Genomic DNA, 26,526 nt, shown 5'->3' on the forward strand with positions numbered 1-26,526 from the left:
GAGATAGGAGTCTACCTTAAATTCTTGTGTGCCATTGTCTGTGAGTTTGAGTCTTTGAAATATGAAGAAACAGATTTATGGCGGCTGCTGGGCACAACAAATTAAGTTGACAGTGATGTATGAGAGCATAATAGCATGATGATCCCTCTGTAGCAGGGCTGGACGCCTCCTGCTTCATTTGGCTCTTGTTAGGATCTGTTAGGCAGCTAAATAATGAAATTCTGCTGACTGATTTTTGTGGGTTTTTTGTTTTGCTTTTTTCCCTGTTCACCTCTCTTCTGAATCTTTTATTTCTCAGACCCATCCTAATGCCAGCAAACTGCCATTAAAGGATTCTTTCACTTACGATGATTACAGGTTTGTTTCCCTTTTATATAAAAACTAAGTTGTTAAGCTTTTAGATTTCTTTCCTACCCCCAATAATCAAGTTATTAATCATGAATCCCTGGTCCCATCTTAATATTAGCATTAAAAATCACAGAGTATAATTATTGCATCCATCTGTATTTAATCTTCAAAGTTTGTTAGCTAACCAATTAACATTAATTTGTGGTTTCTTCTAAAATGCATTATGTTATGTTCCTCTCTAAAATCTCTTAAATCATTTTTGTTGCAATTGCTGAAAAATGGTTAAAATAAGTGAGACTTCTTTGAAAGAAACTGTAAATAATTGATAATACTGTAAGTAAAGTTAATTCACAGAGGTCTTTCTACACCTCTCATATCCTAAAAATAATTTCTAATTTTCTAGTTCCTTCTTTGTAATCTTATAACATACTGAAGAATCTGTTTTATATACTGCTGTTTGTTTTTAATTGCTGCCTGTTTTTCTAGATTTTCAAAACATTCTGCAGTAGTTTGACTTTAATAAACCCATAATGCAGTGGTGGGATTCAGATACGTTAACAATGGTTTCTCTGTGTGGATGCTGCTTCCGGACATCCATTCTGGGCCTGGGCAACAAAAAATTAGCTACTGGTTGTGCTGAAGTGGTCTGAACTGGCTGAATCCCACCACTGCCACAATGGCAGATATATAAAATATCTAAATAGTTTTAAATGTATTAAAACAAAAAGTTACCTCCACTATCTTCTTTTTGGCTTGTTAGGTGGGCAGTTTCCTCAGTGATGGCTCGACAAAACCAGATTCCTGCTGAGGATGGCTCTAGGGTTACATTAGCTCTAATACCTTTATGGGACATGTGTAATCACACCAATGGACTGGTAAGGACTTTTTCACATGAGAGAATAAATGCCATTTCTTTATTCAGCATCTTTTTTCTGGATAGATATTTTGTTTCATACCAGTCAAATTAAACATAAACTTACGTTAATATCTTATTTGATTTGGAGATCTTTGAAATATGAATACATTCCCATGAAAGTTTATTATTAAAAATAAATATTAAATACAATATATTTGAGAGATGTGTATTAATGAGAACAGTCTTGTATGTGTTGTACAGTGAGGGAACGCAGTAGTGATGATCTTAAAATAATTAAAAATAACTTTACATTGCTGAATCCTTTGTTTTATTATTGTTGTTAAAAATTAGTTCATCATTTGACTGAAACTAGTTTCAAAAGGCCTGAAATTGAAACCTTTCAAAATGTGGAGGGCGAAGGAATGTCTTATCTTCGTTTACCTCTTCTATAGAAAGTTAAAAGAAAACTTGAAATTCTTCTGAAACTGTTTTCTTGCTTTTTTCTAAGTTTTTTTGCATTTATTATTCTAGTACAGTTGTCCTATATATCTCCATTTTTACATTTCCCTTTTCTATACTTTCACCCCTTTCCATCTTAGCCTAGTAATATTTTATCTTAGTGCATTTCTGTGCCTTCTGTCTCTTAATGAAAATTTAATGCCAGTTTAAAAGTTTCTTTATATATAACTTTTCCATTTTGATCCTCTTTTATACAATTTTCTTATATTCTATTTAAAAGGGATATGAGATTTCCCCCCCCCCCCAATTGTTTCCTTTTTACTTTTCTTCAAAGCAACAGGAAGGAAACTGACTCTCTTTGGGCCAGGTTATAGAGGATGGTTTGTTAGCTTTCCCCTTGTTCTAGTTAAAGAACTGATTATCCATGAATCTGCTATAGTTCCCCTATGTTGCCTCTTTGATAAAAACTCAAGGTTCTGTCTTTTCTTTTATCTTAAGTGGTAATTATGGGTGCTATAGGAATAAATAACAATTTTGCTTAAGATGTGGAAAATGTGATATTAAAAAGTCATAGAATATGCTAAATGGTTATTTTTGTTGAAGAACTGTGATACTCTTAATTCCACAGTAAAAAATAGCACTGTTTGTTTTGATGCATAAAGTTCTGCTGCTGCAAGAAAGGTCAAATGAATGTTTCATTTTATCTGCCAGAAGAATTCCACATATTATCAGCAGTAGCTGTGTAGACAAGACAGTGTTCAGCTTTGCTTTTTATATTTTGAGATGCCCGTTAACATATGTTATTCTGTACAAAAATATGCTATCTCAAACTATGCGGATTGTTTGCAGTGTGACCATTGTTTAATCTGTTTCATATCACAAGTACAAAAATAAAATACCTTAAAAGAATGGAGAAGTCAACTAGTTTTGCTGAATGAGATGACAATAAACTGTATGAAACAAAATTTCAATAGCGTGCCTTTTCCGTGACTGCCTCTATCTTGTGGAACACCCTTTCACTGAAAATTTAACAGACTAACTAGCCTTTTGGAAGTCCATTAAGATCTGATTTTTTACTGAGGGGCATACCAAGGGGATGGTTACAGTGCACTAGTTTTGTTTAAATGCTTCAGGTTTTTACTGTTTTATGGTTGTTTTATTTACTGGCTTTATTTTTATTGTGAACAGCCCAAAGTTGCTTAAGATGGGCAACCATATGAATATTTTAAACAAACAAACAAAAAATAAAAATAAATAAGCAAGCTCAGAATGGATGGTCAATTCTTCATCTAAGATTTGACTGATTAATGGCCCCACTAGATAGCAGAATTCATGTAGGGGACATGGAGGGTGCCCATCTTAATTGATCAAGTGGGACAGACAAACATTCTTATTTTCACAAATAACCAAGTCCTGTGCCATGTAGGGCTTCAAAGATAATAACCAGTAACCACCAACTACCAACTTGAATTGCACCCAGGAGAAAACCGGAAATCAGTGCAGCTCACACAATAAAGGTATAAAATGGGCAAACCTATGGGCACTCAGTACTGTGTGTGCCACTGCATTCTGGGCCAGTTGTAACTTTCAAGCAGTCTTCAAGAGCAGTCCCATGTAAAGCACATTGTAATAATTAAGATATTAGTAACCATGAGCATAGCTTGCTGGTCCAGGTAAGGACGCAATAGATGAACAGGACAAATTTGTGCAAAGGCCCTCCTAGCTGTGGCTGCCGCCTAATCAAGCAAGAGTCATGAGTCCAGGAGGACCTTCTATTGTGTATCAATTAAGTCCATCCAGCAACAAAAATGACAAGTGATCAAACTGGGACAGGGAATTCAGACCCACTCCATCTTGCCAGGGTTGAGCTGAAGTTGGTTCATCCCCATTCATCCCCTTACAGCCTCAAGGCACTCAGACAACACCACAATAGCATCATCTGCCTGACCCATTGTAAAGAGATCTAAGTGGGTATTACCAACATATGCTGTGCCATTGGATGATCTCACAAAACATTTTTTTATAGATAGAGATGAGAGGGGAGAGACTGAGCCCAGAAGTATTCCACGCTGCAAGGACCTAGGGCTCAACCTCTCTTCACCCACCCCCTCCAGCTGGAACCAGCCACTAAAAAAAGGAGATCCATTGCAAAACAGTAGTTTGGAGTTCCTACTGCCAACCCCTGGAGCCAGTCCAGAAGGATACCATTGTCAATGGTATTGAAAATATCCTGGAGAGAGAGGACAGTTGCAACACCCCCATCCCAGGCCCTCCAAAATGACCAGTGCTGTTTCAGTGCTAATCCCCAGCCTGAACCCAACAGAAAGGGTCCAAATAAATCACTTCATCCAGGGCCCTCTAAAGCTGCACCCTCTCAGTAACCTTCCCCCCCAAAAGAAATAGAGACTGGACAAAAGTTAACTAACAGGGCTGGATCCTGTTAGTTAACTTTTAACATACGTATGTTAACTTTTTAACATACTGCTTATTCCATTAACAATTTAGAAGATTACAGAGTCCACAGGGTTGGGCAACCAATAACTTTAAATAATTAAAAGAGCAAAATTACATTTAAAAGAAACCTTAAAACATTGTCAAAATATATTTAAACTTGTGTTAAATAAAGTTTAACTTTTAAACTTTATTTACCATTATAAACACCTTGAATTGGACTCAGACAGTCTAATTTAGCTGGCAGCTAAAGAAATTCTTTCAACATGATAGTTATATGGAACATTTAAAAGGTACCACTTACCTCCTGTGTTGCCACATTCAGGATGAGTTGCAGTTTGTGGAATATTTTCAATGACCGCCTCACAAAAAGCACATTATAGTAATTACAATAATTTATTTTTGACTTGCCAGCACATGTCACTAAAGCATCTCTCTGAGTAGAGGAACTAAAGCTGATAAAAGCCTCTTTTGCCACTGATGTTGCCTATTCCCTAAAAGAGAGTACACTCCCAACCAGAACAATAATCTAGTCTTAATCCTGAAGTCCAGCCCCAGACAACTCTGTTTTGTTCACATTGAGTTTGCTTGTTCTGACACAAGTAGTCAAATACAAGCTGGAGATATTTAGAGACCCTGGAAATAGCCTAGTGTGAAATCATAATAAACAAATACATCCAAATACCATAAAAATGCAATGACAGCTAGCTTTAAACCTACAAATGATCCTTCCTAGAAGTTTCTTATAAACACAGGAAACAAGTTAGAACATATAAAGAACCCAGAAGATAAATAATTTCGAGGCATTCAAGCAGAAGTTCGGCTATGTCTTTAATAATAGCATTAGCACTTAGACTTATACACTGCCCCACAGTGTGTTAAAGCACTCTGTGTGGTTCGCAATGTCACCATATTGCCCCCAACAATCTGATTCTCATTTTACCGACCTTGAAAGGATGGAAGGCTGAGCCAGTTAGGATTGAACTCCTGGCTATGTGCAGAGTTAACCTGCAGTATTGCATTCTAATTCCTGCACCACCACAGCTCCCCAATCCAAATTAGATTAGTCCTTCATTCTATTATGACATCACAGATGCTATCTTTTTCATTAGAGGGCAACCTGAATTTAGTAGTAATAGTATCACAGCGTGATAATTCTGTGGCCCAAAAGGGAAGTATTGGGAGTTTTATATTTAAATAGATTCTGCTTCCCTTCACAAATCTGTCTCTTTTCTTTTTATCACATCTTGTGCGTCAAGGCACAGAAATAAGGGCACCAGTTGTCCTGGAGAAATACAAAGTACATGAACGCAGACTAGAAGTGAAAGCCAATTTGATGTAATGGTTAAGACGCTGAGTGAGAAACCAAACATTCTAGACATGCCTTGGGCATAAAGCCAGCTTGGATGACTTTGGGCCAGTCCCCCTATTTCTAAGACCTAGAAAAAAGGCAATGGCAAACCATTCCCCCCTGCCAATGTTGCCATGGAAACTTCCTGGATTTATCCATGTAGTTGCTAAGAGTCAACACTACTTCAAAGGCACAAAAACAGTCTTCCTATAAACCATAAAATGATGGTGCAAACAAAATAAAGACATCTAAAAGTACAAAAGCAACCAACAAAAAATGAGAATTTAAAAGAGTGAAGCTCTTTAATTTGAATCTCATTTATAGAATTAAATGCCTGAGCTGTCACCATTGCCCTAATAAATGTAGCTTAGTTACCCACAGCCCATATGAATTCAGGCAGGTTGCATTTGGTTGGCTGTTACCCCACTGCCATTCATCAATCCTACTAGCTCTCATCTACAGGACAAATAAGCCACCCTCCCACTATCCCAAAGATCATCCAGACCCTGACAAAAAGGAGAGGGCTCTTATCCTTACTACTGCTCCTTCCACCTAACCTATATTGCCACTCACTAAAAGCCTAGGGCACGGGTCGGCAATCCGTGGCTCTGGAGCCTCATGTGGCTCAGACTTCTGCTGAGGCTCCCAGTCCTCTGCCATTTGCACTCCCACAAAAAAAAGGGAGTTCAATCAATTCCAACTTCTCACGAAAAAAAAGATCTCGCAAAGTTGGAATTGATTGATTGAACTTCTTTTGTTTGTGAAACTGCCCACAAACTCCTTTTGTATGCGGGACTGCTCACAAGCTTTTGTTTGTGGGACTGCCACAAACTTCTTTTCTTCTTGGGACTGCATGTAGTGGCGGTGGAGGAAGAGACGGAGGACTGCTGGAAAGAAGGTGCATGGGTCGGGGGTGGGGTTCTGCCAAGCATCGTATGGAGCTGGCTGGGGAAACAGGCTAGGTGGGGGGAGCTGCCAATGCCACTGCCATGATCCCCCCTCCCCAGCCACCATCGCCGATATTCTCACCTGGCCTCATGCTTTTCTTCTCCTTGTCTTCCACACTCCCCCACGTAGAGTTGGATGCACTGCACTGCAAAAGTTGGCCTCCGCTTTCTTCTGCAGTGCAGTGTCCAGCTGCTTTTCCTCAGTGAGAAGCAGCTCCAGGAAGGGCTGCCAATCTCCCAGCCCACCCAGAAAGCCCTCCGCCTGGAGCTTTGTGTGCAGCACGGAGGCACCAAGGTGGCCGTGACAGATGGTTAAGTAAAGCCAGCAGTGCAGGTAGGTGTGGCCAGGCAGGGAGGGGCGCAGGTGTTGTGGTTGGCCATGCGGAGCATCCAGTAAAGACGTGGGAGGCTTCTTAGCCCGGGAGGAGCTCCGTGGAAAGTTCCAGTGGAGCCTTTCACGCTCTCCAGGGGCCTTGTGGCCGTTTCTTACCTTCCTCTCAGCTGTCCCGAGGAGCCTCTGGGCCTGGGCTTGAATCCTAAAATTGCGGAGGGGGAGCTCGGGAGAATGCAAGGCAGCAGTAGCAGCAGCCGGGCCCCTCTAACCCCCTGTTGCGTCCTGGTGAGGGATTGCTGTGGCAGCAGCCGCTTTTGCTAGGTGCGAGGAGAACGGGGTCTGCCATTTGTGAGAATGCATGTGAGAGCGACGGCACTTTGGAGGAGTTGTGGTGGCAGGGAACTTGCATGTGCGGGGTTTTCGCTCTGTGGGCTGGTAGTGGAAAGCGGTCCAGGGTCCCTCGCGGGAGCAGAAGCCTTTCATGGGGAACCCTGTTTCACGTGAGAATGCGTAGAATGAGAGATGCTAGAACACAGATTCGTTCGTGTGTGAAGAGTTGGGCAGATAGTCTTAAAAGTTTATTGTTATTACTACTACCACTACTACTGCTACTGCTACTACTATCCTATATTTGTAAAGGTTGCCGAGATTTTCCTGAGAACTTTATTGTGTTGTGCAGTACTTCCCAACTTTTTTTTTTACTTTGAGGAGTAAAACAAAATGGTACAGCACAGAACAAGGGAGGATGGGATCCTTTGATTTTTTTCCTCATCCAATCTGTGGTCCTTGTCACCTTTTGTCTTGTTTCCCCTTCTGTTAATTGGTTTTGTTGTAATTGCCATGCTTTGATTGTTGTGAGGTGTACCCAGAATCATTGGAAGTCAGGCAGCATGCCAGTTTGATTAATAAATGAACAGATACAATATGGAAGATTACTTTGTAGCTCCTCTTAATATCCATAGTTGCTGCCATAGAATTGTTGCAATTTCTGAACTTTTACATATGTATCATTTAAATGAACTGAAAAAATAAACTGGCATGTATGCAGGTCTTATTTTTTCCCCTTTCTATTACATATATTTGAGGGTTGAGCCCTAACATGTAAAGTTCTAGGAAGCAAATTGAGCTGCTGATCTTAAATTCCAGCGAGCATGAACTTTCACTGAGTTGTGTTCAAATTAGACACCAACTCCTAATTAAGCTTTGAAATGTAAAAATTGTTTATGAAAGGCATGGCAGTTGTATATGTCAGACATGCATTTAATCCGTCCAAGTTGGCCTCCGCTTTCTTCAACTTGGACGGAGCAGAGCCATCCAAGCAGCCAGTTTGAGTGAGGAGAAGAGCATTTCCTCAGGAACCGCCCAAAGCTCCACAGCTGTAAGAGCTTCAGCTGAGGCTGCTTTACACCTTCCTCTCCAGCCTCGAAACCGCTTAGCAGTGTTGGCTGCAGAAAGCCATTCCGGCTCTCAGCTGGTTTCAGCATGGGCCACTTCAGCTGGCAGGAATCTAAATCAGAAAAGATGCGCAGACCAAACTGTGGACCTGGAAAGAGGCACTGGCCGGGCTGTGCTCCAGAAGTTTTAATAAATGCCTCTGGCGAGACTCTGTTGGGACTTGAAGGAAAGACCAGCTCTTTATAGCCACCACGTGCTCTCGCCCCCATGGAGCGCCTTTTATGCATGAGGCGCCCGCCTCATTCAAGTCCTGGAGTGCGAGGAAGGTGGCCAGAAGCGGCGGCGAGGTGCCTTCCCACCTGATAACACTGATGCAAGGTAAAGGCGCTCTGGCTCAATTCCGGCCACTCCCTTCCCACCCGGACCGCTCCTTCAATCAGTTACTCGGGCGCAGTAGCCCTCTCCTCTTCGAGAAGCCTCATCCAGCTCTATGGGGAGGATTCTGGCAAAAGGGGGGGCGCAGTGAGAAGTGAAAGGAAGAAGCGAATGGGCTATGGCTGGAATGGCGGGGCCTATTCATTTGGCAGAGAGAGAGAGAGCATGTGAACTGCAGCAGAGGCTGGTCTCTTCCCAACCCAAATGGTGAAGCATCAATTTGGTTTCCAGACGTCTTTTCAGAGCCCTGAGAAAAGCATGTAAAGCAAGCTGTTGTCCTTTTACATTTCTTGTTTCTGTCAAGACAGTTATTGAGACAGGCAAGTGGCAGCCACCCCCTTTTAATAGACAAAAAGGACTGGAATTTGTTAGATTTTCCCAGTAAGTGGTTTGCTGGGAGGGGGAGGGAGAGGAGCGAGAATTCATTGATTTCATAAATGCAACTATAGTTTTTTTAATAACATAGCATAAAGGTAAAAAACATATGCGGTATTATCTTCATTTTAGATGTCAAAAGGGTTTTGCGGCTCTCAGTGTTTTCTTTTCTGTGGGAAATGGGTCCAAGTGGCTCTTTGAGTGTTTAAGGTTGCCGAACCCTGGACTAGGCATACCCAATTCTTGCAACCATTTTTTGTATGTTTTAGCCTCCAGTCCATTAAACCTATACATCTTACCAGACTAATGTTGCATCTCCAACATGGTTAGAGCAGGGCTTTTCAACCAGTGATACGTGTACCATCTGTAGTATTTTGCCACATGGCAGGTGATACGTGACCGCTATCCTAGGGCTCGGCAGAAGCCCCAGGAGCTGGCAGGCATCCAGCTGATTGGCTCCAGCTGATGCGCTTCCGGAAGCAGCGCAGAGCTGGAGGTAAACTGAAGAAAAATGGGGGGTGGAGAGGAGAGGCTATAAAAGGAGGTGGTTTGGGTGGGAAAGGGAAAAAAAAGACAACAGGGAAAGAGAAGGGGACAGAGAAGAAGCTGTGGAAGGAGAGCTCAGCAGGCAGGGAGGAAAAAGAGACAGGGAAGAAGCAGCAGCTGTTGCTGGAAGAAAAGGTCCCCTGGTTTGTTTTCTCCAGCCAGGAGAATGCAATCAGTGCTGAAGCCGGCAGACAAGCATGTTGGAAAGGAGGTGGGTTTATTTAGTTCTGGATCAGCTGGCAGCTTGATTGGGTTACCATAAGGATTTTTGTACAGTTTTTACAGCATTTTGTAATTTAGAGCTCTCCTTCCAGTATAGTAAGAATACACACACACACACACACACACACACACACACACACACACACACACACACACGAGGGCTGAGGAATTCTGAGAGTTGAAGTCCACAAGTCTTAAAGGTGCCTAGTTTGAAGACCCCTGAAGTAGCTGGTAGTGGTGCATATTAATAAACATGGATAAATTCATCATACATTTGTCAGTGCAAAAGGAAAGTGATTCAGCAAAGGAACAGCCACCGAAGAAATTAAAACTGGTACTTTTTTCCTTTTTTTCTACAGTTGGTAATATTAGATTATAGAATAAAATACAAAAGCAAATAATAGAACACAGTGGGGAGGAAAAGGGGGGGAAGTGAGGGGAAAGGGAAAAAGAAGAGACTTCCTCTGTTGAAGTAGAAGGAAGCATTAACATTGAACCTCAACTTTTTACTTTTCCATAATATATAAACTAGCCATTTCTATAACTATAAATGAATCTAATCAGTAAAACCCAAAATCCCCCCCCCCTTTTTTTTAGTCATCAAGTTTTTGACACCTTGCTAAGCACTGGTGGTACTCAAATATTGTCATGTCCTAAAAGTGGTACAATCTGTGAAAAGGTTGAAAAGTCCTGGATTAGAGAACAAATTGAAATTACTGGATTGCACATAATACTGAGAGTACAGATAGAGCCAACCAGGTTTGTTAGCTGCACCTATTGACATAAAGGACCAAGCTATATTTTTCTATTATTTCTCATTTACCATATCACTTGAATATAGCCCGTCAGTTGATTATGATTTACTCCCAAGCAAGCTTAAATTGAATTTCAGTATAAATATTGTTATTTCGTAATCCTATATACTTTTTTGGAAGATGATAATGCTCTGGTTCAGAAAGCTGTACTTTTCATTTATTTCATATAAACTTCACCGTATATTTATTTTAGTTGTTTTAATTTTTTTATTGTTTCAAAATGTTTTTAGTGTCTTAATTGTAATATATTGTTAGAATTGTAAGCTTCTCAGAGTCGTTGATTGAGATAGGTGGCTATAGAAATTGAATAAATAAATAAATATACATCCTTATATGTCACTTTTTAAGTACTATAAGGGATTTTATACTGGTGAGGAAGGGGTACAAATTTTTTATTCATTGATTTGTATCCTTTTAGGCAATTATTTATTTGTATTTATATGACCGCCTATCTCAAGCAAGTTACTTTTTGGGTGGCTAATTATAATTAAAACCATTAAATACAAGGAATACCATTCATTAATAACAACCACTTAAGGACTCCAACTGACATTATGACTTCCATGTATAGGAGCTCAGCCAGTTAAGACCAAGTTGGTTGGGGCAATTTGGGACCCATAGGGCAGGTGGCATGACAGAAAATTAATTGACATTTGGAGAAAAGAGGTACCTATTTTCTATTTTTTCAAAAGATAGGTAACTTATATACAAAATTTTTGTTTTTTTCATTTCCTTTTGCAAAATCATATGACAAAATCACAATCTATAACTCTTCTCTGAGTTATTGCAATGCTCAGTGATACATATCTAATATATTTTACTGTTGCTCAATTCTATGAAACACATTTTGAAGGATTGAGAATTATAGCATTTATTTTTTTGTTTTGTCATGCTTGTCAACTAAAAATGCATCCAAGGAAGGTTACATACAGACTTTTATTGATTTATCGGTAAAGATTTGTAAACTTTCCTTCAGGATAAAAGACTGTCCTCCTCCCACAGCTTTATACTAATTAAAAACTTGACATAAAAAGCAAAGAAGAAAGGTGGAAGAGAAAGGAAAATATACTAATGGACTCTTAATTCTGCAAGTCACAGGAATTTCTATAGTGGAAAGCCAGAAACGAAAACAGTTTAGAGTGACAAAGTCAAACATATCCTTTCAGCAGAATAGCCCTGTTTCCCAGTTCTCCTCTGCTTCATCTTGATGAAAATAATTGCCACTACATTTTTATTAATAGCCTTTCTATTGGAAATAAAATGTCAGGCTGTTAGATAAGATGCTTAATATGCCATAGTTTAATAAAAATAAGTCTTCATCTTGCCTTCTTTGTTTTGTTATTTTATTAGCAATAAAAATGGTAGATTCTCAAATACATCTCTTTAATTAAGTACAGTTTACACTTTTTACTTTATTTTTTTCCGTAGATGTGGTATGTTCTTTCTTATAAGAGTAATATGGATAAAATATATAGTTTTTTCGACAGGTTGGTTCTTTTTGAAAGATTTTATGTGATTTTACATGTTTTTGAAGAAAAGGCAGATTTATATAAAAAATAGCATACATCATATTTGTTTCTGTGCTTTGCTACCTTTTATACTAAATTCTCCAATTTTTCTGATGTTTTGTTTACTACAATAAAAATTAAGTAAAAAAATACAGTGAATCCTAAAGTGCTAAGAATTTTCTGTATCTTTCTTAATCCATGATCTAGATTACTACAGGCTACAATTTGAAAGATGATCGTTGTGAATGTGTGGCACTTCAAGATTTTAAAGCTGGTGAACAGGTAACTGTGTACTTTTATGCATGTCCAGGTGGTTAAATATTTATATATTTTTATGTAAAACCATATGTATAGCTACTATGAAGAAAAAAAGTCAATACGCTAAAGATTCAAAGTGAGGCACAAGATACAATATTTTCATTTGTTCAAAGCAGTAAGCCTTTGTTTCTCATTAACATTAAACCCATTATTTGATTATCTTATAACACGTTTCTCATCACCTCATATTCAGCAATCAGAAAAAACTATTCTTATGTGTGACTTGATCTCAAATTCCAGCATTGCTTGCAGTTCAAAAGAGAATCAATTGAGCATTAATGATCTGTATGTATTAATCCAGTACAGAAATATATTGAGGCTTTGAGCAATGTGAAATGTTTGAGTGCAAGCAATTTGTGGAAAATTTGTGTTGTATTTTGTTGAAATACAGTATTTTTATTCATTTGTGTTCTTTTGTATTGTAGTTTGGAGCAGGGAGGTTATTTGTCTAAAGTGCCAATTGTCATTCCAAGATTTGATGCTAAGCTGTTTTTCTCTTCCTTCTCTTTTCATCTTCTTAGATTTACATTTTTTATGGCACTCGGTCAAATGCTGAATTTGTGATCCACAGTGGATTTTTCTTTGATAATAATTCACATGACAGAGTGAAAATAAAGCTTGGAGTAAGTAAAAGTGACAGGCTGTATGCTATGAAGGCAGAAGTCTTAGCTCGTGCTGGAATCCCAACGTAAGTAGAATTAAGAGAGACTGTTTTTATCTTAAAATATTGTAAGCTTGAAGACTGAGTAGAACATTGATTAATGAACTTTCCGGTATTGTTGATAAGACACTGAAATAGCCATCTTATAATTTATCTTACATTGCATAGTATGCCATGTTTACTTATCATACATTTTATTTCTACATCCACACACAAATTATCTGAGGGTTGGGACATGGCCCAGTTTGTTCATTTTACTATTTACTTCTCTTCAGTAGAAATATGATGTGATCATGGTATTATTTTTAACAGTAGTGCTGCCAATATTCTTCATGTTTGAGCTGATTATTGTGTACTATACAAATATGGTTTGTTTTTTTAGGGGACACAGGATTCCTAAATAAATTGAATAGGATTTATTCTATATGTTTGGTGGTTGGTGATAGTATGTTATAACTCATAGTGTAGATTGGAAATGAGACTTGAAACATCTTGGAGGCATGCATAAATGTAACTACGAAGTTACATAAAATAACTTATTCTGGGACAGAAATTATGTAACTTTTATGTGGAAGAGTTTGGAATAGCTTGTTTAATGATCTGAAATAAACTTGATCCCTTGTAATCCGCATTACAAGAGTAATAGTATATTATAAATTAAGGCTTTTTATATTAAATAATCATCATAGACTAACTCATTCTTCATTTTATTAGTTCCAGTGTTTTTGCTTTACATTCAACGGAGCCTCCAATCTCTGCTCAACTACTGGCTTTTCTTAGAGTATTTTGTATGACTGAAGGTAAAAAAAAAGAACTTTATAAGCATGTGCATCTGATTTGTTTTATTAAGTGATAATAAAAATAGGATTAAGAGAAGCTTACTCTTCAAGCATCTATTTTAAAACAAATATTATTAGGCCACTGTAGCTTAATAGTCCATTAAAACAAAATAAAATAATTATCTGTTTACAAAAGCTCCCATACGCCTACTATATATATAGGCTTCCTAGTTGCTTGATATTAAGCTTTATTTAATAATTTGTTGAATTATAATAAACAGATCTACTTTAAAATATAGAAGATAGCCTAAATAGCTTTTAGCCCTCTTTTTCAGCTACTGAGACTTGAATATTTATTTATTTATTTATTTAGTGGATTGATGGTAGACACCACCTCTTCCCCTTGCTCTCTGCTCTTCACTCATCCATCTTTTTGTTATAATATTGATATACCAGTGATGGCGAACCTTTGAGGGACCTTGCCCAAAAACTGCCACGTCCCCCGCCCCCACTCCGCACCCCCACTCCGTAGGCCACCCACCGCCTCCATGGCCCGCAGCAGACCACCCAGGCGGCCCAGCAGCACCATGGTGGCCATGCCCTCTGCCTGCGCCATGCAGCATCATCTGCACGTGATGGGGCGCGAGGGTGGAGTTGTCCCTGCTGCTCGGCTGCCATGTCCTTAGCTGCGCTGCTCTGCACAGGCCACACCCGGGGGCAACTTTCCACTGAGGGGGCTGCTGGTGAGGTGGCCTCAGGGGAAGGCAGGGCTGGAGCAATGGCACGCATGCCCACAGAGAGGGCTCTGAGTGCTGCCTCTGGCATGCGTGCCATAGGTTTGCCACCACTGATATAGACTTTGTTGTTTTGTTTTTATTGTTTATTTTATTGCTCAATTATTTTACTTCTGTTTTGTTTACACTCTTTTCATTATTTTTTGTTGTCAGCCACCTACAGTAGCCCTATGGCAAGATAGACAGCAAATAGAAATGTAATAACAAATAAACAAATGAATAAATAAAACAATAATAATAATAATATAAATGTTTTATCATGGTGGCCAACTTTCTCAGAGTCAGGCCACAATTTGTCCACGAACACCTGAAAAGTTGATAGAAATCACAGCATTAATCCCCCCCTTTTTAAAATTAAATAGCCTCAGAGTAGACTGAAATTGTGCTGCCAAATCATCTGTGACATGATTTTGGGCTACTTTATAGGAAGTGGTGAGTTAAGGATGCAAGTTGGAGTAGTTGCCTCTTGGAAGTCTCCTGTCCCTGCTCCCACCCTTATTTTTTGAGAAAAGTCACACTCAATAAAATAGTACAGAAATAATGAGAAATGGGGTGGGGGGGGAGGAATTTGCCTTCCAGTAACTCATAGCTTAAATAGTTCCTGCACACTTTAAAGGATATGCAGATTTAAGAATTTATAAGGAAACAATTACCATTAAGAATTCCTAAATGACTATATATATATATATATATATATATATATATATATATATATATATATATATATATACACATATATGCAAATTATTCAAATTGCTAATAAAGAATTTGGGAGGCTAAGATGATCATTTCGAACTCTTTATGTTCTCATCAGTTAGTCATACCCTTTATCTGAGATTCGAACCTGGGCTGATTATATATCAGGCAGTGTTTTAACTTCCTGAGCCACGGGTTCTTTCTCTCTTTTATTAGCTGGAAGGCAAGGCAAATGTATGTTTAAGTATTTGTCAAGGCTTTTTGAATGGACCTTGCTAATTAACTCTTTCATTCCTGTTTTGGCCCGACTCAGGGCTTATCCACAGGACATAGTCAACTTATGACAGCTCATTATTTGTGCAAATTATTCAAATTGCTAATAAAGAATTTGGGAGGCTAAGATGATCATTTCGAACTCTTTATGTTCTCATCAGTTAGTCATACCCTTTATCTGAGATTCGAACCTGGGCTGATTATATATCAGGCAGTGTTTTAACTTCCTGAGCCATGGGTTCTTTCTCTCTTTTATTAGCTGGAAGGCAAGGCAAATGTATGTTTAAGTATTTGTCAAGGCTTTTTGAATGGACCTTGCTAATTAACTCTTTCATTCCTGTTTTGACCCGACTCAGGGAAAGAGTTAATTAGCAAGGTCCATTCAAAAAGCCTTGACAAATATATATATATGTATGTATCTGCATCTTATATCTGGATGTATCGCTATCACTGTATCACCCCTAATTCTAATTGAAAGCTCTGATTTGACAAAAATTGCTTTGAAACGATGACCGAACTGATCAGTGCACATTCATTTAGGAATAGTAGTAGACTCCTCCTGCAGAAATATTATAAAGATCTGTGGGGGGGGAGGGGAAATGAGCCACAGAAGAAAAATACAATCTATTAAAGTGAAAAATTCCACCTCTTTGGGGTATCTTCTGGCTAATCAGCATTCAAAGCTGACAGGAGTAGGGAGCTTACTTTCCCTTGAGACTTAATCCAAGCATTTTCATTATATAATTAGCATGTTTCATGGGTTTAAGGACCTAGTTGTAGGCCTTCTTCCCAACTCTTCTGCATTCATGTCTGCGAGCTCTAAAGTTACTGTGTCTTTACTGATTCAGAAAGTTTCTGGGAATGGTTTGATTTCTGCTGAGCCTTTAACAAAGATTGGTGGAGACCAGTGCTTTAAGAACTGGAAAATAAGTGCATATTTATAAATAAATAGAATCCAAGCAAGGAAGTTAAATTATTTAAATATCTTGGAATTTTTCCCCCGAGAAATATGCTCTTTGGAAAAAAGTGTCAAAAGAAATCATGTTACATATAGTGCTTTCAGTTGCATAGTTTGATTGGATACCAGTAAATTTGTCTGCTTCAGTAAATTAGTCAGAATAAAGGTGATTATTCCTCTGCTTTGTGTAACTCAATTTTATGCTTATATAGACAAACAAACATTGCAATCAACAAAGTTTGATCAACAAGTTATTTTTGGGATCTCTCTTTGGGCAACTAATGCTCCTTTTAAATTGAAATTTACCCTTTCCTCTAAGATTTGTATGAGAACCTGCCAAGAACAGCCTAAAATTAAGCCTCTGCAGAAGATTCTTGGGTCTGTTAATCTCACTGTTTGCATCTCCCTCATACCTGAATTATTGTGGGTTATCATCTTAATTTTTGACCACGTCCGGATTTAAAAGTGTCATCCTAGATATTAAACTATTTTTTAGCTTGGGTTTGTAGAGAGTCTGAAGCAAAATCCTTTACTACTGCAGTGGCAGTGTCTATGATAGATCGTTTTCTTTACATGATTGCATCTATAATATATTTTTTTGTTTCATATAGAAGTACGTAAGTTTTCATTAGTTGGACTCAATATTTTGTCCTTAATGGTCTTGGGAAAAAAGTTCCACTATTTATTGCCCCCTATGCTGTTGTATTAATGGGACAGTCAATACAGTCTTACATTTTTATTTTTTTTTGTTATCCGATCTGTCCCTTTTATCAAACATAGTGCTCTGAATTAGTATATTCCTGCCTGGTATGTTCTAATGAGGCAAATCTATATTTTTTAGCAGACAGACCTACACAGGTATCTAAAATTATCACGATTTTAATAGGCTTTGGGTTTACCTTTGGCTGATATTTTTTTCTAGGATGGTTTACAATTCTGTTAATTTCCTCTTTTGTCCTTTTCTTTGATTTAATTTTATCTAATTGTACTTTGTTTAATATTTTTGTCTTTGTAAATAAACTAAACATGCCCCTCATCAGTCATTTTGCCATTAATTTGTGGCAGTGTGACTTTAGATGCAAGGTAGGCAGATAAGAAAAGAAGAAATAATTCACATATTTCAAATAGGCTTTACCGATTTAGCTGAGATTTGTCACATAAACTCAGTGGAACAGATTTTTTTCTGCTTGTTTTAGACTTGGAGTCTGAAATTACTTAAGACTTCTAGAGATATTTAATTTCTTAAAAATTCCCCATCCTATTGCAGCATTTTCCCCCCTCATTCTTCTGGAGGAGGAATTTTAAGGCACAAAATGAAATTATTCTTTCACTTGCTTATTTTTCTGGTTTAAAAAAGAGAAAAACATTTTCTGTGTGACCCTGAAAAAAAAAAGTCTCGGTATGATTGCTCCCTCTACTGATATAGGAAAAACCTGCACTTTACTTGCAAGGAATTCTTCTCTTACCAACCTACCACCACCAGCTGCAACATTTTATAACTGTTAAAGTAACAAATTAATAAATCTTTTAAATAATAGCATGAAATAAAAATGAGGAAGAATAAACATATAAAAATAAAATGAGAGGAAAGCAGCTTCATCCACCAAAGCATGGTGCAGCCCTTGAGCTGATACATGTTGTTCAGTCTTGTAATAAAGGCAAAATGTGTATTATTTTATTTTAGAGCATCAACCTTGAATTCAATTCTTTATTAATAGTCAATTCATTAACCTGGTTGGTAGCCAGAATAAGTGAAGCATTTGCTGACAGTATTTTATTCTTTGCAGATGAGCTGAAAGAACATTTAATAGGTGAACATACTATTGACAGAATCTTCACCCTTGGTAATTCAGAATTTCCCGTGAGCTGGGACAATGAGGTGAAACTCTGGACTTTCCTGGAAGCCAGGGCATCTCTTCTCTTGAAAACATACAAGACTACTATTCATGTAAGACTTAAAAGAACTTGAAATGTCATATATTTATAAATTTTCATTTATCAGATTTAATTCTAAATATCAGTGATGTGCATTTTAAAAGCTTTGCATTCTTGTGGTACTTTACTTGTCCAGAAACTACTAGTGCTTTTCTTGTTATGTATCTTAAGTTATTTTTTAATATGTATTTTCATTTGGGGGAGGTGTTGCAAAATGCAATGGTTTCTTACCTAGGTTCTGAGTTGGTTTGAATCATTATCAAGGGAAAAAAGCTGGGTTTCTTTCTGTCCATGACTCTTCATGACAATATGACCGAACCCCTCTACAAGCTACATTTGAAATTTGGGGTCTCTTGCTGCTTCTTTCCCATTGCTGGATGACAGGGACAGGGAAAATTCTGAAAACATATGCTCAATGGCCACTTTTCAGACCCACTCAGTGCTTTACCCTGAAGCTTTCCTCTGGGCATGTAGAAACACATCTTTTGCATTCCAAACATTCATTTTTTAAGACCTCTGCTAACTCCAAGATTCTGAATGATACTTCTTTCATTAAACACTGTTCTGATTCTCACTTGTCCAAAATACTTGAACAATGTAACTTCATATTATGTCTAATATCTTGACTTCCCCTTGTTCATTCCTAATTGCAATACAGTCTAAATAATCAAGACAACCACCATATTCAGTTGTGTTTTCCAGATGTCCACTTTTGGGATGGTAAGTTTCATTTTTTTCTTCAAGCCAATAAAGAAGAACCATCTCCACTTGATGTCATTGCTATGTAAACCTGGTGTCTGGTTTTGTGCTTAAGGTTGAGCTAACAGCTTCATGTTTGTTATTGCACTTGTTTCCTTAGGATGACAAATTCATTTTGGAAACGCAAGACCTTACCCGTAATGCAACTATGGCTATTAAATTGCGTTTGGGAGAAAAAGAAATTTTGGAAAAAGCAATAAAAAGTGCTGCTGCTAATCGAGAGTACTATAGCAAACAAATGGCAGAAGGAGCAGCCCTGCCCAGATATGAAGAAAGTAACGTTGCCTTGCTGGAGAACACTGTGACAGACTCAAGCCTCCCAATTGTCCTGAGAAACTTGGATGAAGAGACAGAGGAGCCACAGGATCTAAAGATTCAGGAAAGCATTGGTGCAGAGGCAAATGGATTTGTGAATGGTGACAGTTCTTTGCTTAATAGGACCAAATTGGAAAATGAAAAGCTAAATCAAGAAGAAAGCAGCAGAGAGACTGAGGATACCAAAGAATCTTCTTCAGACAGTACTGATGAAGTTAAGGAATAGCTCTAAATCATTCTGATTTTATTGTGAAATGGAAAACTGGCAGGTGTTCTTATTCTCCGCTTTAAACAGTAATTTACATTGGTGTTTTCTTAACATTACTTTCTGCAGAGGAATGAGGGGTGCTTTTTAACAAGAAAAAAAAGTTTTAAGTTATTTAAAAAGATTTAGCATCCCTTTTCTATTAAGATTGCCATCTTGCTTTTGGAGTCCAGGAATAGGAACATTGTGCAGTCCTTGGTTGAGAAAATCCATGTACTTCCTAGGGAAGAGGACAACCTCATCTGCTGCTTTTCTGTTCTGTTTACTCTGACTTCTAAAATTCAAAGCTTATTGCCCAAGGAAGTGATAGGATTTGCTTTTGCTAAAAATTGAAAGCAGAAGAGAATAGGGAATGGATATCAAGATTAAAAAGCTAGGAAAAAGTCAGATATGCTGCTCCCTAAACGGTAATGAGGCAATCTTATTTTTATTAGGTTTGAAATATCAGTAAGAATACATATTTTATTCTAATTATAGTGGTTTTTAAGAATGTTGATTTATTTTGTGGTTTGTTTTACTGTATGAGAGGTTTCATTCCCCCTGTTTGCCCCTCCTTTCTCCTCCCACTCAAAAAAAATCAAAGTTTGCAACTATGGTACATCCTCCTCTTTATTTTTTAAGGTGTAACTTTTAATTTGAAATGACACTTATATTTGGTGAAGAAAAAGTGAAAGTGGATCATTCAGCCCATGCCTTTAAACTGTTGTTCAAAGTGAGATTGTTCCCCAGCTTTTTCAGATTTTCAGATAAGTAGAGATTTGCAGAGCAACACTTTTTGACTAAGAAAATTATTAAAAGTGAAACCTTACTAATGTGTCTGCTACTTTTCATTAATGCTGCATGGCTTAACATGCAAAGTTGTACACTAATTCTAAATTTCTGCTTGCAGTTTTAGGGGAGTTAAAGGAGATTTATTTTCAGAAGACTGCTAGATCACCCCCACAATATACAAATTAGCCTGGACCAGAAGAAAAATGGAAATATTTTATATATCTTAGAATGTTCAATCCCCCAAACAATACATTTTGTGGACTCCTAATATGCAGAGTTATTTTTGGCTTTGTGAATTTTTAAAGTCTGTTCTTTTGGAGCACAGTCTTTGACATCCACAAATAATTAGTGATGTTTACGGTAACTGCAGAGATGAGTGGAACAGTTTTTTAACATTTCAAAATGTTTCTAATTTTGGTATATTTTTGAGCCCACCCTTGTCACTTTATGTTTAAAAAATGTAATTTTTAAGGTTCCAGACAAAATAGGCCAAGCTCTGGAACCCCAAAGCAAAGAAAACTAAAACTGAAATATCACAATTTTCATGCATTTTCTTTCAGTTATATTTCTAAGTTGTGCAATTTTAAGCAGAACTAATATTTTGTCCTTCACTGCTTTGAAAATGACCTTCAAAGGATATAGGAGCAGTTTTATCAAGTAAGGTCACAAAATCTTTGCTTAGTCTCTGAAAGAAAAAATAGAATTGAATCTTTAGTGTATGAGTTTGAAAATTCAGTTATAATGAATATAACTCCATGTATTTTCCTAAGATTAGCAGGATCCCAAATAAACAAATATATGCAAATTTTTACTTTGTATGAATCATCTTACAGAAATGTTTGTGTGAAATTAATACATATTTTAATGCACATTAGCCATGTTTTATTTCACAGTAGTTGATTTGGTCTTAGGTGGTACACAAATTAAATATTAAATGTGAAACTAAGAATAGTATAATAAAACAAAGATTGCAGAGCAGAAATTTCATTTTTCCTATGTAAATTACTCAATTTCCCAAAGAATGAATATGTTTGTGTGTGTGTGTGTGTGTGTGTGTATGTGTGTGTATATGTATATATATTATATATCCTTAATAATGATAAAAATGCAAATCCCGGGCATATCTGTATAGCAGTATGAAATTCTCGAACTCCAGAAAGAATATAAAACAGTTGTTTATTGTTAAAATAGTAAAAACAATAAAAACAACTATTTACAAACCTAAAACAACCTAGCTTTTGCTGGTCCACTGCCAGCGTCATCAGGGTAAATGCTAGGGAGTGGGGAGTTTGCTTATAAACCTTGTTGACTCAGTGCCCTACCCACTGATTGTGTAATAGGGCCACCTGTCCTAACTAGCTGTAAATATCCTAGCTGTCCCGCATCTCCTTGTGCGTGTTCCAGTCCTATTGCTTGCTTTCTTCCTGTTGTTCCTTTCTTTGCCCCTTTCACCTCTGTCAATCCTACCCTCTCCTGCCTTTTTTATCCTCTCAATCTGTCCTCCTTGCGTCCAGCCATGTGGTGCTATTATTATTCCATCTTCCAAACACCCCCCTCCCGCAATCATCATAGGTTGCGTGTCCTGGGCTAGCGTTGTATACACCCCTCTATTATCATTCCCCCCCTTCCTTCTCTAGTGCATCAGTCCATTGTTTACACCCTCTGCCGTTCAATCCTGCTGATCTCGTCCCCTCCGATTGTTCGTCGTGTGTGGATATGTGCACACGCTGTGGTGCCCTTCCCCCCTGCAGCCACTCTGACCCACTGCATGCAGACGAGGAGTCTCCAAACAGGAATGTGTGACAAACAAAAGAGGCTTTATTCAGCTCAAAAGTGCAAAAGCAAAGTCAGCGTTGGGAGTTAATTGCTCCCAACGCTTACATAGCCGGTCAGAGACAGGGCCCCACCCCCAAACCACAAACTAGCATCCACCCACAACCCATTATAATCCCTCCTTCCCCTTGCAACCCCCTTTGCTGTATTCTACTCACCACCCTCCACGCATCCATCAGTCTCTTCCCCCCACGTCCAACAGTGCCGGAAACCAGGTAAGCAGTCCATGCAAACCCCACCCTTAATCCCAGATGTTTGGCCCCACTGTATTCGGCTCCAGGAGGGGCAGTGCTGCTCAAACCGCCCCCAAGCTTCTGCCAAGGCACTTCAAACCCTGGAGGCTCGCTATGGCGATGGCCCTCCCGAGCATCATGCTGCCAGCTGGAAAGCAGTGGGACTGGCAGAGAGTCCAAGGCGGCTAGTTGCAGCTGCGGCAGCGTGCAAGGAGGCGGCAGCACTACCGGCGGCTCAGCGGCACCCACCGATGTTATTTGGGCCAGCTGGCAGCCGGTGAAACAAGCAGGAAGCTCACGGCCAGCAGTGTCGGCGACACCCAAGACTCCAAAGCCAGCTGACGGGCTTGCAGGGAGTTCGGCGGTGCTAGGCAGGGAGGTGGCAACGAGGTCAGCGGCCCAGCAACGCCCTCCGACGCATCCAGGACCCTGGAAGGGAAAGGAGCCGATGCAAGACTCTTCCTCCCCCTCGCTGAATGTCGGGCCCACGGGGCTCGACAGGCGGCACCCCCTACCAGGGTTCCACCTGGAAGACAAGAGGGTATGGATGAACAATCGTCCACCTGACCGGATGGTTCGGCCGTTCCCCCACCAGGCTTCCCTAGATGCTGGCGATGAAACACCCAAACCAAACAGGGTGCATGGATATCTACCTCCTTCACCCATGATCCCTTCGTAGTGGGATACCCCTTTCACAAAATGAGGTACTACAACCTCCCCCTCCACACCCAAGAGTCAAGGATTTCCTGGACCTCGAAGTGGTCACCTTGTACAGGCCATGGGCCCCCCTCTACTGATTCACAGGACGATTCCCCAGCTGACTTCAGCAGGCTGCTATAAAAGATGATGTATTTTCCCCAGATACCTGGGCAACCAGAGTCATACGGTTACAGGGTTGATGACTTGTATCACTTTGAAGGTTCCCAGGAACTTCAGTCCTAGCTTCTTACATGGTACTTGCAGCCACAAATACTTTGTGGAGAGGTACACCAAGTCCCCGACCTGGAACAGCTAAAGGGGTTTCCTCTTTATCCGCCTGCTCTTTGGTTGTTTCTGCAGCCTTTGCTAGGACTTTTTTCACTGTATCCCACACAACCCCCACCTGTGTCATCCACTCCCTAGGTTGGCAAGGTAAGGGATCCCCTGAACATACTCGGGGATGGGAATGAACTCACAACCAAACCACCCTGAATGGGGAAAACCCAGTGCTACTGTGCACTGCATTATGTGCCACCTCTGCGAACGCCAACAGGTCCACCCAGTTGGACTGTTGATACAACACATAACATCTCAGATACTGCTCTACCATGGCATTTGCTTGCTCTGCTGCCCCATTGGTGCTCGGATGGTATGCCGAACTGAGACCCTGGGATGATCCGATAAATTGAACTAAGTCACGCCAGAAGCGAGCCATGAATTGTACCCCCCTAGTCCGAGATGATTCTTCGGGGTACTCCATGTAGGCGATAGATGTGGCTTATAAACATCCAGGCTAACCTCCTGGCAGATGGCAGTTCCTTACAGGGCACAAAGTGCACCTGTTTAGAGAAGAGATCAATTACTGTCCAGATCACATTGTAGCCTCTACTCTCTGGTAATTTGATAATGAAATACATTGTGATGTCCTGCCAGGGCCTGGTGGGGTCTTGCTACGGATTGTAGTAATCCCAACGGCTTCCCCGTACGGAGTTTTGCGGTGGCACAGGTGTGACACCCTCGAACATAGTCCTCGATCTCTGCTTTCATTCGCGGCCACCAAAACTGCCGTTGTGCCAGGTGTAATGTTTTTAAGAACCCGAAGTGGCACACCTGTTTGGCGTCATGACACCGCTGAAGTACCCCTTGCCTCATTGTGGGATGTAGATTTTAACCCCATGCCGGGCCAGACCATCCTGTCTCGTCAGAACATTTGGATGGTCTTTCAACCAGGTATCATCATGGAGCACTTTCTGTAACTCATGTGTCAAATCCCCTGTCACAATGCGGAATACTGCTTCTGCCACATCTTGTTGGTAAGGGGGCAAAATCGCTTGCACACCTCCTCCCTCTTACTTTCGTATTGTGGCAGTCGTGAGAGGGCATAGGCCAGGAAGTTCTTTCCCCCCGGCACGTATTTCAGAGTAAACTGGAAGCGTTGAAAGTATTCAGCCCATCTGATATGTTTTGGGGACAGACGTCTTGGCATTTGTAGCACTTCCAGGTTGTTGTGGTCTGTCCACACCTCAAATGGTTTTCTAGCCCCCTCCAGGAGATGTCGCCACATCTCGAGCGCCCAGCGTACGGCAAAAACCTCCTTTTCCCAAATTGCCCATGCACGTTCAGTGTTTGTTAGCTTCCTTGATGTATAGGCACAGGGTTGCAGGGAGCTGTGACTGTTTCATTGGAGAAGGACAGCTCCTACCACAACATCGCTGGTATCCACCTGCACCACAAACGGTAGTTCGGGGTCTGGGTGAAGCAGAACGGGTTCTCTGGCAAACAAGGCCTTCAAAGCCTCAAAGGACTGTTGGCATGCTGTAGACCACGCCAGTGGCTGCCCAGGACAAGGCTTCATCGCTGCTTGTCGTGTGCGCAGGAGGTCTATAAGGGGCAAGGCTATTGTGGCAAAAGATGGGATAAACTGCCGGTAAAAATTGGCAAACCTCAAAAAACTTTGTAGTTGGGGGCGAGTCCTCGGCACCTGCCATTCCAAGACAGCTTTGACCTTGTTGGGGTCCATCTCCACCCCTGCCCCAGATATCCTGTACCCAAGTCCTATGGAACTCATATTTAGGCAGTTTCACATATAACCAGGCCTGCAACCTTCTCAGCACTTGTCTCACCAAGGTGACGTGTTCCTCCATGCTGGTGGTGTAGATGAGGATATCGTCCAGGTACACTAGTACCCCACGGTACAGGTGTTCATGCAGCACCTCGTTAATTAGTTGCATGAATACCACAGGAGCCCCTTGCAACTCAACCTGCTGCCGGCATCAACTTCCCTCCGCCCTGTGCGCTCCCACAGAGAGGGCCTCCTCAGGGTGCCACTGATCAGAGAATGTCGGTTGGTGGCCCCCAGGGGGAGGTCTTTCTCTGTGGGCACCCCGGAACTATGGAATCGGTTGCTGGTTGAGCTCCGGATGGCGCCCGACCTTCGCTCCTTCTGTCGCGAGCTGAAGACACATTTATTTGAACAAGCCGGCTTGGCCTGATGGGGGATGGGTTGGGTTTTTTATTGTCATTTTTAATATATGTATAATATATTTTAATATATACTGTTTTTAGCTTGGGCATATGTTTAAATTTTTTTAACTTTTGTATTTTCGTATTTTTTATATGTCTGCCCTGTTCACCGCCCTGAGTCTTTCGGGAAAAGGGCGGTATATAAATAAAATTAAAAAAAAATTAAGAAAAATAAAAAAATGGCATAACCCAGAATTGGTAGCTGCCGAGTGGGCAATTAAATAACGTCTTCCATTCATCACCCTGTTTAATACGGACCCTATAGTATGCCTCCCATAGGTCCAGTTTTGTAAATATCCTGCCCTTAGCCAGGTAGGCCAGGAGGTCCTTCATCAGGGGAAGGGGGTACAAATGTTCTACACATACCCCATTTATGCCTCGGAAGTCCACACATAGACGTAGGGAGCCGTCTTTTTTCTCTTTAAACAGGACCAGTGCTGCTATACAGGGAACGGGCCAGTTGGATGAAACCTCTGGCCAGGTTCTGGTCGATGTAGCATCACAACTCCTCCAGTTCCCGTGGTGTCATGGCATACATACGGGGCTTGGGTAATCTAGCTCCTGGTTCTAATTCAATGGCGCAGTCCGTCGGTTGGTGGGGTGGCAGGATGTTGCATTCTTGTTCATCGAACACTTCAGTGAGGTTGGAGTACACCTCCGGGACTTGGGCTT

The 26,526-nt window shown here is 40.0% G+C and overlaps 1 protein-coding gene across 2 annotated transcripts in view; it reads left to right on the plus strand.

Annotated features, from left to right (window-relative positions):
• Positions 1-21,371, plus strand: part of SETD3 (SET domain containing 3, actin N3(tau)-histidine methyltransferase) — a 67,897-nt gene extending 46,526 nt beyond the window's left edge. For both annotated transcript variants that reach the window (XM_083348254.1, XM_083348255.1), the window contains 7 exons: positions 299-357; positions 1,109-1,223; positions 12,250-12,324; positions 12,882-13,048; positions 13,736-13,821; positions 18,309-18,469; positions 19,316-21,371. In XM_083348254.1, coding sequence (XP_083204380.1) covers positions 299-357; positions 1,109-1,223; positions 12,250-12,324; positions 12,882-13,048; positions 13,736-13,821; positions 18,309-18,469; positions 19,316-19,756 — 1,104 coding nt within the window. In that variant the 3' untranslated portion in view covers positions 19,757-21,371. The remainder of the gene's footprint in view (positions 1-298; positions 358-1,108; positions 1,224-12,249; positions 12,325-12,881; positions 13,049-13,735; positions 13,822-18,308; positions 18,470-19,315) is intronic.
• The last annotated feature ends 5,155 nt before the right edge of the window (positions 21,372-26,526 follow it).

The sequence above is a fragment of the Vipera ursinii genome, assembly GCF_947247035.1.
Source record: "Vipera ursinii genome assembly, chromosome: 1".
Taxonomy (NCBI): domain Eukaryota; kingdom Metazoa; phylum Chordata; class Lepidosauria; order Squamata; family Viperidae; genus Vipera; species Vipera ursinii.